At 32.8% G+C, this 14,227-nt stretch overlaps 1 protein-coding gene across 5 annotated transcripts in view; it reads left to right on the top strand.

Moving 5' to 3' along the window:
• The window catches only part of LOC148612449 (WD repeat, SAM and U-box domain-containing protein 1-like), a 37,157-nt gene extending 33,228 nt beyond the window's left edge, over positions 1 to 3,929 (top strand). For all 5 annotated transcript variants that reach the window (XM_088593876.1, XM_088593877.1, XM_088593875.1 and 2 more), the window contains one exon: positions 1,774 to 3,929. In XM_088593876.1, coding sequence (XP_088450002.1) covers positions 1,774 to 1,925 — 152 coding nt within the window. In that variant the 3' untranslated portion in view covers positions 1,926 to 3,929. The remainder of the gene's footprint in view (positions 1 to 1,773) is intronic.
• Positions 3,930 to 14,227: the final 10,298 nt, after the last annotated feature.

Raw genomic sequence — 14,227 nt, forward strand, 5'->3', positions numbered from 1 at the left:
TTAAAAATAGAACATAGGGGTCAGATGGCAGTTTTTTGCAAATAACTCAAAAACCGATGCCTTTACCAAATTTCTGGCATTGGGTATAACTGTTAAGCATCATGAGAAGGACTTTTGCCGAAATTTTCAAAACCAATTATTGGGTCTCACTAACCACTTCTAACGTTTCCATTACTTTACATGTTAAAAAAGTAATTTTCAAAGTCTCACTGTGAATTCCCAGGACAAATGACATCTTAAAGTTGCATACCGTTGCGAAGCTTGGAAAATAAGGCTTTCAAAATCATTATGCTAATGGTACGATGATTGTAGAAATTCTTCACAAAATTTACTTGAATAAATAATACTGAAAATCCATATTTTCACCTGTTCTGCTAACTGACAGCATGGAGACAAATTGCTCACACATGTAAACAATATTCATACACTTTTGTAGTTAATTACACATATGATTTTAAAGTACACATTCTCAGCTTTATTTTGACTACTTTTAATCATAATACACACAAATGATGCACTTACAATGCATATGTCTAGGTTCAGTGTGTTTTTGGTACTACATAGGGGTGGCCATTTGACCCGGAAGTGATTAGTGAGACCTTGACTAATGTAGGAGTTACGACCCCTGAAACAGTTTTTTTTGTTGTTTTTTTTTTCACATGTACAACTTTGAAACTCTTCTTCTCTAAAACCATTTAAGATCATTGAATGAAAATAAGCATAATAGTTCTTTAGTGTATTGTGCTCAAAATGACTGTTGTGATTTTTAATCCGTGAATAGATATGGCTGCCTATACTAAAAATGGAACTTAAAGATCATAAGACAGATTTTTGAAAAAAATTCAAAACTTGTTGCCTTTATCAAAATTCTGGTTCAGGTCATGAAAATGCTATGAAAAACATTTCCTGCATTTGACAATTTAGTCGATTTTAACTCAGCCTGTCTCATTCCTCAAGTTTTTCAAATAAGCAAATGGTTAACCAGGTAAGCGATTCAGGTTCTCTTGAGCCTCTAGTTAGATTAAAGTTTCTTTTTTATGTGTACTGTATATAAGTGTTTGTTTGAATCTTATATCATTAGACCAATATCACATTCCCTATATAGCATTCCTACTTAGAACACACTTGAAGTATAGTTATAATTTATGATATAATGAACATAATTACCAAAATCTGTATCACATGCTGTAACAACCTACAATCTATATCATTCTCAGACCAGTGTCCTTCGGGTCATATACAAGTATGAGGTTGATGTAATATTCAGTGTAGTTTGTTGTTTACTTATGTTTGCTCTGTGTGATGAAAGTTGTGAGCTCAACAGTGATTATCTTCATTATGCTAATATGCTGTAAGAATATTTGTTGTTGATCACCTATGATTGTACATATGCATTTATTATATTTCATACAAAAATCACAAATTTCTATTAGATAAGCATTATGTGTTATTTTGGTCTATTCCTTTCTAGCTCCACTCCCTAAAAAATGATTGGTAGTTATGATATATCACCACTACATATCTTCCTGATCAATTGTCCCGATATATCACCTTTATCACGATATATCATCTTCTTGACCGGAAATGCCCTTTCTTGTCCATATGTGCATCCTTTTCATTTTCATTTAAGTATGACTTTCATTATAAAAGTGAATAGCAGAAATGTTGTCAAATCTACCTTATGTGTTACTTCAGAGCATCACCCTCTATTGCAGGCAATATGTGTGTAATATTAATGGTATATCCATATAATATAAATTCTTCTTGTTTTAGATGGTTACACTTATGAAAGGTCAGCTATTGTTGGATGGATGGAGAAAGGAAAGACATCAAGCCCTATGACAAATGGTACATTGAATACAAAACAGCTGACCCCAAATAGAAGTCTTAAGATGTTAATACAAAGATATCTACAAGGACAATGATCCAACTTGAGAGGGTGTACACTGAATATAGATTCTCCAACTTTTGGGGTTTTTGGTCCTTCAGGATGTCAAGGTCCATGCTTGGAACTTCCCTACTATTTCAAAACTCTATACAAGAAAATATTCTCCAACTGTAATTCCTTTTATATCATTCAATACCTCTTTTATAACCTGTAAATATGTTTCTGGCAATTTGTTCAGCTAAAAAATATTATATTCTATAATTGCTAGGGAAACTAGTCTTCAAATCAACTGAAGATTTTTAGGGACTTTTTTTGGCCTTGAAAGATATTTAGTACCGTAATAAAATTCATTTAAGGAATTGAGTTCTTGCGGTATTGTGTCAGGAAACATTAAATGTTAGTTATCAGTCAAATCCTTCATTCTATCATTACTGTTTCATTATTAATTAATAGGAAGTGGAAGATGAGTGATTTTAATCAAGTAACATTGGTGGGGAAATTCAAATTTGTCTAGTTTCTGAAAATGTTATGTTATTAAGGAAATTATTTCTTGAGCTGAAATTGGTTTTATTTGAGTATAATTAAAGTGTGAAGGATAGATACTCATTTTTTTAAATGTAAATGCAAATTAACTTTTTGGACAGGTTTTAACAATTTGGTAAAAAGGTGAAAAGGAACAAAATTTGTAAATGTGTGTGAAGTTGGATACTGTTCAAATATTGATTGCAGATCATACTTCAGAAATCAGTAGTAAGGAACAACATTCAGTTTCTACAAATTAGAGCAGTAAAAAACAGCCATTTTTAATAATATTGGAAATTATTGTTACAGTTTTATTTTACATATACATCTTGTAATCTTTGAAGATTTGTTCATGCTACAATTTTCACTAGAATCAGATACCTTAAGTGCTAACAGCACTTCGATTATCTGTTTGTCCTTACCTCAGTATCAAAAACAGTGATTAATTTACTTGATTGATATTTATAAATTTTACAAATAACCAAGTTAAAAAATCGTGAAACATTTTAAAAGGTCTGGACTTTATTAAAATTTATTAAGAGTTACCTTGAGACTACACTTTCCATGAAGTTTCCACTTGTTTAGAAACATATAATTACTCTCCAGATTTCTTTTATTTTTATTTTCCTGAGTATTTCTTGATTGGTGTTTTGTCACTAAGTGTATTATCCATGTTAAAACAACTGTTTGAAAACATTTATATAATGTGTGATGTGAAAATTACATGAATTTTTAATATTTTGCAGGTCATTTTTGTCTATTGACAGAAACATCCAATATTTTTAATTATATCCCCTATCAACCAATGTTGTTGTTTGAAAGTTTTATAAAAGTTTCTTTTCTGAAGCTATTAATTGATTTGTAGCATTACATTTTGTCATGAGTAGCCTTGGAATATGTACTTGAATCCTTTTTGTCAATTCTGCTAATTATGGGTGAACTACTATTGCTATTTCCAGAAATCCAAGGCACCAGTCCATAATTATAAGGGATTCATTCATTTCTTTATTTCTGTAGGATGAGATTTTACAAGTTACATTTTCAAAACATAAACCAAACTAAATTATAAGTTAGAACATAATTATGCAGGTTAAAGTATACATGTATTTATAGAATATTAGATATGTGTTTCTTTTGGATTAACATTGATGACATATCTTGCATTATATACAGCCTCTAAATCTAGGTAGCAGTTGTGTGATATACAACATAACTTGGTAATTGGCTTTCCTAGCACAAAACATTTCATAATATCAATAATGACAAAACTAGGTATGCATTCATATTAACAAACTTAATTTTCTGGTTTCCAGATGGGGGGAGTTAAAGGTTAATTTCTTCTATTTTGACCAAATACTAAAGTAGGGGTGTGGGTTATAATTACCAGTAGTGGGCATAGGCTCACATATTTCTTCTTGTTATCTTTTGTGATACTTTTATCGTATTTAGTGGATTTTAACCATTTTTATGTTATGTTTATGTTTTTGGACATTTTGTTTTTATTAAAATGAGAAATCTATTTGACTTTTATTGTTTGGAACAAGTACGATTTTCCCCTCACCTAAATCAAAGGGTTGTGATGCCATTATTGTCTTGTCATCAATCTGTAAAACTTGGTACATTTAGTCTAAAGACTGTGTTAACTTAAGTAGCTGTCTTTGTAAGAATCATGCAAAATCTGAAAAATGTGATACACCCCAAAAAAGCTACATGTTTTTATTTTTGTAATTAAGTTGTTTTATGGGTCTATACTATGAAATGTGCAATTATTCATTCAAATCTGCCTGCTCTTAGGAGATAATCAACATTGAAAATCCAGTAGATTCTATTGTATTTGAGCGTCATTTACAGAGTTATCTCCCTTTATTTTGAAATCTACAGTGCATTCTATATAATTTTTATCTCCTTAGAGCACGGGTTATATGAAAAACCACATGTTAATTTCTGTTTACTATGACATTTAAAACAAAATATCAAAAATAAAAATCATCTGAATATAGCTGAAATATTTCTGCTCGGACGTTAAACCCCAACAAACAATCAAAAATAAAAAATATGTTGGCCTTTTACCCATGAATCTCATTTTGCATGATCCTTAGCTGGAGTGCTACTTAAAAATTATAAGAGATATTCAAATATAATTATGGCAATCTGACTTTGGCTTGAAAAGCTTTAATGCAGTCTTCATTTGATGGAAATTATCACAACTACTTTTAAAATTTTGAGTTATTGCCCTTGAAAGACGAAGATGGAGTTTTTAGCTAATACCTAAAAACGACACTATCAAAAATAAGTATATTTTCGTCGTAGTTTAAATCAGTACTGCCCCTGGTAAGCAGTGAACATCCATTCTTAAAGGAATTAAGCGTAAGCTCTCGAATAGTGTAATACGGTTTTCTGTATATTTTTTGCATCCGAAAAAAATGGTACACTATCAATTGGAGCACCGCAACTACACGCAGGATCAGCTACAATATGGACTCTGTGTAAATCGTAGTTAAGGAAAGACGCAGAACATCGTAGCTGGGTCAAACAGATATTTAATTTACTAGGGCCATAATTAGAATATTGGGGAATGTCTAGTTTATGTAAGGTGTTTTTACTTCGGATTGCGCATTTGAATCTTGATAATGAATTCACATTTCGCACGTCGTCACTTAAATGGTTCCACTCTCTTATTGCAGATGGTATGAATGACTCACTAGTTAATGGTAATCTACAGAAGGGTAATATAATATCAGATGCATTTCGTAGCGGATAGACTGTTGTACTCTGAACAAGCGGGGGATAAGTTCGCGGAGATAGCTTGGAGCATTGCCATTTTGTATATTGTAAAACATTTGTCATTTTCTCTTTTTTCGCCTTTCAGGCAATTTTTCCCAACCTGTTTCTTCGTATAAATAGCTACATTTCGTAAATACTGGAAGACCTGTTACTATCCTCGCGGCTTCCAATTGCAATTTTTCCACTTTGTTACAGTAGGTGATACCGCAATTATCCCAGACCTCACTGGCATATTCTAAGATGGAGCGTATAATAAACCATAAATAGCTAGAAAGAACATTTCCATTGATGAAACAGCTTTTAAGGTCGACAACAAAAATACCCACTGGTTTAATGTTTCACTCCTCTATCAAAAAAAAAAAAAAAAAAAAAAAACACCCTTGGAAGGCAAAAATAATGTTTTAAATGATGTCCTTTACCATAAAAGATGGAAAGAAACCTTTAATCTATGAAATAAACCTACAAGGCATACAAAACCAGGGGCGTAGCTACCTATACGCAAATACGCAGTTGCATACTTTCGGAAAAAGTAACAAAAATAAAAACACACATTTTAAAGATGAAATAAAGGTTTTATGCAATGACTCACTGGGGGCCTTGAGCGACCCATCCCCCTCGCCGTAATTCTGCGTACAAATAAAACAGGCCTAGCTACGACCCTGAAAATTTCAATCGAATGAAGGTTGTTCAAAGTTGTTGCCCTTAAAAGTAAAAAATGAAATTTTTATCTTGAAAACCATAATAGAAATTTTAAATAACCTATTGCTAAAATGCAACACTTGCAGCAAATTCAGATTCCGTACAGCTTCTGGTTTCTCATTATACTTTTTCATCAAATCTTCATCATAAGAAGAGAAGTTTTCTACCTCCAGTTGCTAGTCTCAGTAGTCAAATAAAATAAGTACCTTAAACCTGTTTTGATGAAGGTCTTTTTGTAGAAAAATTATTATTTTTAAATGCAGTATAAAGATTTTCAGTTTTCATTCAGTGAAAGAAGCTTAGGAAAAACATTTTTTCTTAGAGGAATAATGTAATGCAACTATATACTTTGTACTTAGCAAGATCCTGTCTTTAAAGATTATTTTCATATGCCTTATTTTCATATGCCGTTTTTTAACAATATAACAGAGTAGGTATGATGAATATGTCAGAGACAACAACCCCACTGGGGTGAAAATGTCAGACCAAGCTACCCATTGGTCTTCAATAAACGAGGGGAAACTCTCACACCCAAGGGGAGGCTGCCCCCAGAAGATCATTATACACAGATACAGCGAAAGAGTTGCCCCTATATACTCAGGAAACATAAAAATTAACTAAAGGTGAAACCTATTATGGTACACAATTGTCTGTGAGTGTATTATCCACAAGTTGAACATTAGCTATGATTTTTTGTTGGCACAATGCTTGTTATTACAGAAAAAAATTTAGTGTTTTCATGTTTTTTTCTTTTTAAGTTATGGGACTTGGCACTATGCAAAATAGGGGATATAGGCATAGCATGTACTTTTTTTTCAAAATTTCACCAGTCAAGCTTTTATCAACACATTAAAGTGTTGGGTAATCATGTTACTGACCCATCTGTTCGTCCATCACAACTTCTTGACACCTGAAAACCCAACCAATTCTGACTGAATTCTTTCAAAATATAGTGAAAACTAAGTAGCAATTCCATCTTGGATAGGATTGATTCTCCCACAAAGGAGACCACGTTTTACCGATTGCCATCACTTGACGTCCGTCGACATCGTCCGGCGTGGTTAACAATTTTTCAAAACTCTTCTCCTCTGACACCACTTGACCAACTGGAACCAAACGTATTATGAATGTTTCTTTGGGTATCCTGCATAGAACTGATGTGGGGATTTTTGATTCGTCAAAAAAACATTAATGATTAAGGCTTCTTGCTTGTATAGCCCTCCATTTTTTTAACAGATTCTGATTAAACTTTGGTGAATGCCTAGTAGCAATAAAATTTTTACATGGGATTGACTTAACAGAAATTGTTCAAGGGGAACCACTTGTTACTTGGGTATAGGTACTGAATTTTTTACTAAGGAGTGCATATGTAAGCAAGTGCGATATGGCGAGTATGTTCACTTAGTTTCTTTAATTTAAAGAACATTTCCACTTACATTTTGTATAATTATGGACAAATTTTTAAAAATGGTTGTGAATACTCGAAATTTATCCTTCCACGGCGGTAAGCTCTTTTGTGACTTTAGAGAATTGATTAGGGGTGTGACTTACGGTAAATAACTCATAAAACACACATTTCCTGAGATGTGTGGCCAGTAACGTGACTGAAAGTGTATGGAATTCTTTAAATTGTACCACAAGTTGCTATACCAAAAACAAAAAAAAAAAACAGAAGACTAGACTGTTTTAGCTCATCTGGCCTTCGGCTTCCGTCATCTTCGGCGTTCGTCGTCGTTGTTAACAGTTATACAAAACTCTTCTCCACTGAAACGACTAGACTAATTAGAACCAAATTTGGTATGAATGTTCCTTGGGATATCCTGCATAGAACTGATGTGGGGATTTTTTATTCTTCGAAAAAACATGGCCATCTTTACTAAAAATATATCATAGGGGTCAGACAGTAGTTTTTCTTATATATCTCCAAAATCATTTGGTTTAGTTATTAAAATTTTGACAAGGGAAAAGTGACCTATCTCTGGTCAAATTTTGGTTTTAATCCGTTAAGCCATTTTGGAGTTATTGCCCTTTTTCAACGATTTTCGCTATCATTAATGTAATTTCTTTCAAAAATCTCCTCTGACACTACTTGACCAACACACTTCTTTTTTCATTTGAATTATTTTATTTAGTTGAGACCAGCACTGTTTGTTACAATACTTCTTGATTCTTTGCAAGTTAACATTATCATTTAGAATTTTATGGCTTATTTGTTCAACGCGGAGAATGTTACATCAACTCTATCTTTTGAATGCCTCCATCTACCTTTATATCACCAGCCATATTGACAACGACACAAAAGACTGATTTCATACATTGACCAGATTTTTAAGTCTGATTACATTCTTTTGATTTCCGTTAGAATCTTGTTTCCCATGATAACTGCTTCTTAAGAATTGTGTTCACAGGATTAAAGATGATGAAGTTCTTCAGGCAAAACATACGAAATTTGTTCAACTCATTTATTCACATCTTATTTTTCAAACATTAAACTGACGTGAAAATGGATGACATGTTTATTTACAAACAATTTTTCTATAAAATAATAAAATATGCAATTAATTTACAATTATTTCCAACTTTTGAAATTTGTACTGATCACATATCAATAAAATAATTTATGTCCTTTCTTGTCTGTTTTACCGATTTTCGTGTGGTAATAAGTGAAAAAGAACATTGGGGACAAATAGCCATGCGATTCCCCGTCCCTATATTGGGACTGGGAGCCACTGCCATAATCAAAATGAAAGAAAACTAGACAGGCTCCAGAAAGCGTGAATCGCTCACCTTGTCAAAAATAGTCTTTATAGCTTTCTAAAGGCGCTGGACTCTTGATCTTACCGTAATATTGTCACAAGAATCATTTAATCCTTTTTTTTTAATAAAAAAGGTTTTTGTTCAGATCTGTCTTTGATTTTTTAAATCGTGTGACAATTTTTCAACAAATTATGTGCCCTAAAAATCAAACATTGCGACAAAAAGCGCCCTTTGGGAAAAAATCACCATGCCCTTTTTTAACTCTAGATTTAACACTGTCAATATAGAGCTCCGTAGTTATCCACCCGAATTTCATGTTATAAAATAATCTGTCTTTTTTCCTCTTCAAGGGCAATAACTCCAACATTGAGCAACAGCTCTTTATGAAAATTTCGGCATAGTCGGTTTCACTACGCCGATCAATTCCCCCTATAAAATTAGGTTAAACCATTTAAACTAATTTCAACAAGTCGTCAATTTTTAGTAGTGGTGGCCATGATTTCGACAGATAAAAATGTTGAGGATATGCAATGTTTGGTTACAATTCATCCTACAAGTTGTGCGGTCCGCCACAGGAGGTTAAATTGCCCGACCCTACTCACTTCTTCTTATTTCCAGTGGCAATCAAATTTGTCGACCCCATTATCCTTGTGTCCCATGATTCCCATCCCATTTTTCATTTCATCATCATTTCATGTTCATTTTATCATCTATTCCATATTCATCGCCTGGGTATAGCCGAAATATAATTTAATAACTGCTGCTCGGGCGTTAAACCTAACTAGTCAATTAATGAACAAGTAAGTTATCTAAAAGGAGATTTTAAAAAATCCATTTCAGGACCCAGAACTCATTCATTTGTCATTTTTCTGAAAATTTCGGCATACCTGTAGGTTATCCCATCATGCTGAACCATTTTAATTCCTGCCAGATTTTAGCTAAACCCATCTGCAACGTTTTTGAGTTATTTGAATAATTCTGCAATTTGACTCCTATGGTCTATGTTTTGCAAGATCAGAAATCCCGACGCATATATTTTTAAAACATTTTCTACATGACATTCATGCAAAGTTTTGTTTCAATCCATCAAGTAGTTTTAGAAAAGATAAAAACATTTTAGGACCCATAACTCATTCATTCGTCAACAGATCTTTCTGAAAATTTCAACATACCGGTAGGCCCACCCCATTATGCTGAATAATTTGACTCCTACCAGATTTTAACTAAACCTAACTGTTTTTGAGTGATTTGCATAATTCTGCAATCTGACCCCTATGGTCTATTTTTAGTAATGGCGGACATGTTTTTTGCCGAATCAAAAATCTCCACACAAGGATTTCCTAAGAGAAGATGTTTGAACAAGTTTACGGTCGACGAACTACGGACAAATAGTGATGACAATAGCTCACATGGCCTTTCTTCTATTTCTACAATCTCCTGACCAACTTCAACACGCTGAAGATAATGTCACTTCTCTGCGCGTGCTATTTACAAAATTTTAAACTAAATTAAACTAGTGAAATTTAAACATTAACAACAGGGGTGAATTTAAAAGCAATTAAGAGCGAGTTTTAAACTATGTACATTGGTAGATGTTTAATGACTATAGGTGTAAGTTGAAATGACTGTTCTGAATGACTTGACTGAGTCACTCAACAATGTTCACTGGTATACTGTGCTATAATTTGATGGTTCTAGGAAAGAAAGATTGTTGTCCGACTTATAACTGACACTGAGGAATTTGGAAGGATAATGAGTGTATGTTTCGGGACTGTGTGAGAGGTAGTGATAACCGGTCTGTTTTAGTAGTGGCAACTAGGGATTATAATTGATTTTGTATAACATTATTAATCTTGTGTCTATGAGATAGGCTTCTCCAATTTAAATGTTGTATCATGTAGGAGACACTAGATGTATTGTGGTACCGGTTTGTCACTGCCTGCTCCTTTACCTTGGCGGAACTGATGTTAAGATTTCTTTTCAGAAAACTTAAGGTATTGGCGGCTTTATTGCATAATATTATGTTGTTCAGGTGACTGTGCCATTTAAGGTCAGATTGGACAGTAATGCCAAGGTATTTAGCTTTATCGACATGTTCTAGTGTATGGTCATGTAATATGTAGGCATATTTGATAGGGTTTGCGTGACTGGAAATCAAGAGAACATTACATTTTTCGGGGTGGAATGTCACGTGCTATTTTTGCTCCCATTCTCCTAGTTAATCTAAGTCAGTATTGATTTGCAGTCACCGTTAGATTTAAATGCTAGATAGGCTATGAAGTCATCGGTAATTAGATATTCATGAAAATTTGAACACAGATAGATCTCATCATGCTAAACACCTGCACATTATGCTAAATATCCTGTCAGAATTTGGCTAAACCTTATGGTTTTGAAGAAATTCTATAAAAAAAAAAAAAAATATTGTTTCACCCCTATCGTCTATATTTTTAGTAAAGGTGGCCATGTTTTACATGGACCAGAAAACTCAACGTTATTTTTTGACCAGGGGAGCAAAAACAAAACAACTTTTACATTTTTTCCCTTCTTTATTAAAAAAAAGTAAATCAAGACATGTAAAATGGATAATTGCTGCTGCACTGTTAACTACCAATATCACTACACCAAACATCTGAACACATTGTGGCATATAGATTTTCATTCATAATTCTAATTCGAACAAACTGTTTAACAAACTAAAGCATATCAATTTTCATTTATGTCTAATACAAATTAAATGAAAACAATATACGAAGAAAACAAAAATCAAATTAATGCAAGTCAATACATGATGCCAATTACAATAAGACTTTTATATATTAAGTCATCTATAGGGATAATAAAATATATTTACAGCTTGTTAGTCATGTTCCTTCAACTAATACCAATGGCATGTTTAATTCTATGTAACTATAATGATGCGTCTATTACAGTGAAGTAACATACATAACAAGAGGCTCCCAGGAGCCTGAATTGCTCACCTGGTTCAATTTTGTCTTTCAAGGGCAGTAAATTTAAGAAGAATTTCTATCATAGTTTTCAAGATATTAACTGAAAACTGTAAAAAAAACCCTGTCATTTTGTCCCTTTTCAAGGGCAATAACTCTTACAAGGAATCTTCTGACGACTTTTATCCCTGAAAACTTTTGTAGTCCTAATAATATGGATCATTTCAGCTATTGAAAGAATTTGCCTAAACCTAACGGTTTTGGAGATCTATGCGAAAAACTACTGTCTGACCCCTTTGTTCTACTTTTAGTAACGGCGTAAAAAATCCTAACATCAGTTCTATGCAGGATACCCCAAGGAACATTCATATCAAGTTTGGTTCAAATTGGGTCAGAGAAGATTTTTGAAAGAAATAACAAGAGGCTCCCAGGAGCCTGAATCGCCCACCTGGTTGAATTTTGCCTTTCAAAGGCAATAAATTTAACAAGAAGTTGTCCAACAATTTGACACAAGAAGTCTTTGGTACGGCTTATCATAAGGATCATGTCAACAATTGAAAGTTCCTTTTAACCTATCATTGTTTTCAAGATATTGACTGAAAACTGTTAAAAAAGGCATTTTTCCCCTTCAAAGGGCAATAACTCTTACAAGGAGTCATCCGACAACTTCTATCCCTGAGGACTTTAGTAGTCCAATAATTAGAATCATTTCAGCTATTGAAAGAATTCGGCTAAACCTAACAATGTTGGAGATATATGCGAAAAACTATTACCTGACCATTTTGTTTTATTTTTAGTAACAGCTGCCATGTTTTTTTTTTTTGACGAATAAAAAATCCCCACATCAGTTCTATGCAGGATACACCAAGGAACATTCATAACAAGTTTGGTTTCAATTGGTTAAGTAGTATCAGAGAAGATTTTTGAAATAACATTAAAAATAGCAAAAATCATTGAAAAGGGGCAATAACTCCCACATGGCTTAATGGATTAAAACCAAAATTTGACAAGAAATAGATCCCATCAGGCTGAACACTTTTATCTCTGTCAGAATTTAGCTTAACCTAATGGTTTTAGAGATACATACATATGCAAAAATCTGCTGTCTGACCCCTGTTCTATTTTTAGTAACGGCGACCATGTTTTTCGACGAATCAAAAATCCCCCCATCAGTTCTATGCAGGATACTCCAAGGAACATTCATAACAAGAATAGTTTCAATTGGTCTAGTAGTGTCAGAATAGAAGATTTTTGAAAGAAATAACATTAAAAATAGCAAAAATCCTTGAAAAAGGGCAGTAACTCCAACATGGCTTAACAGATTAAAACCAAAATTTATCCAGAAATAGATCTCATCATGCTAAACACTTTTACTCTGTCAGAATTTAGCTAAACCTAACGGCTTTGGAGACATGTAAAAAACTACTGTCTGACCCCTATGTTATATTTTAGTAACAGTGGCCATGTCTTTCAATGAATCAAAAATCCCCATATCGGTTCTACGCTGGATACCCCAAGGAACATTTATACCAAGTTTGGTTCTAATAAGTCAAGTAGTTTCAGAGAAGAGTTTTGTATAGTTGTTAACAACAATGACGACGGACGCCAAGTGATGGCAATAGCTCACCTGGCCATTATTTAATTTGATTGTATATTTCTCAGAAGGGCAAGACAAGTTATTTTCCATAAACAAACTGGCCACTGAGATGTCATTAACATTGATTGATCCCAAGTCCTCATTTCAAATAATTCCAAACTAAAAAGGGCTTTGATTTAGGGACAATCATGATTTTGACATTAATTGATTAGAAATTAAATTTATAAGGATTAGGTCAGTTTATACTTGTTGTTATAAACCAAAGCTGGTTGTTTTGCATAACCTGGTCAAAATTAAAAACAATCCTTAAATATTTTAAAAAAGATCATTTTTAGTCTGGAAAATAGAAAAATGTTAATTTCTAGCTGAAATTCCTTCATGGAAATGAGTAATCACTCCCAAAAAATTCAATTCTAGCCTGGCATGGAACCTTTTATTACAAACTCATAGGGATATTTATACAATTATACTTACATAACTAATTATTATTAAAGATCTATACACTTGTTTTTGGTCCTCTTGAACAGGTCATAACTTGCACAATCAATCCTAGTATGACTTTTATTTAGTAACAATTACACTGAAGATTCTAAAAGCATTTACTTGAATTAAATACTCTAGTTTTAAATGTCTATTGACACCATCAATTACACAGACACATAACCATAGCATTTTTTGCTGTTGTATAAAGGATAAAATTGCAAAATGGATTAGAGGCGATTAGACCAAAACCATTATTTAGTAAGTTTGATCAATATCTGTAAATAAAGAATATGCAATGATGCAAAAATTTCCCTTAAATGCACTGATATTTGGAGATACGTGTACATATAGTTATATATTGTAACTATAAATGTAATACAAAAAATCAAAATTTCAAGATCAGAAGAAACACTTAACAGGTAAGGATGAAATGATTCATCACAATATCGATGTATCACAATACATCTGACTGAGGTTTTGATACAGGTCAAAATACAACTTTTTTTTCAAACAGTTGATGAAATAACTATGCAAATAGTTAAAAAAAAT

The sequence above is a fragment of the Perna viridis genome, chromosome 7 (assembly GCF_037379345.1).
Source record: "Perna viridis isolate PV_CMFRI_1.1 ecotype Kerala chromosome 7, ASM3737934v1, whole genome shotgun sequence".
NCBI lineage: Eukaryota > Metazoa > Mollusca > Bivalvia > Mytilida > Mytilidae > Perna > Perna viridis.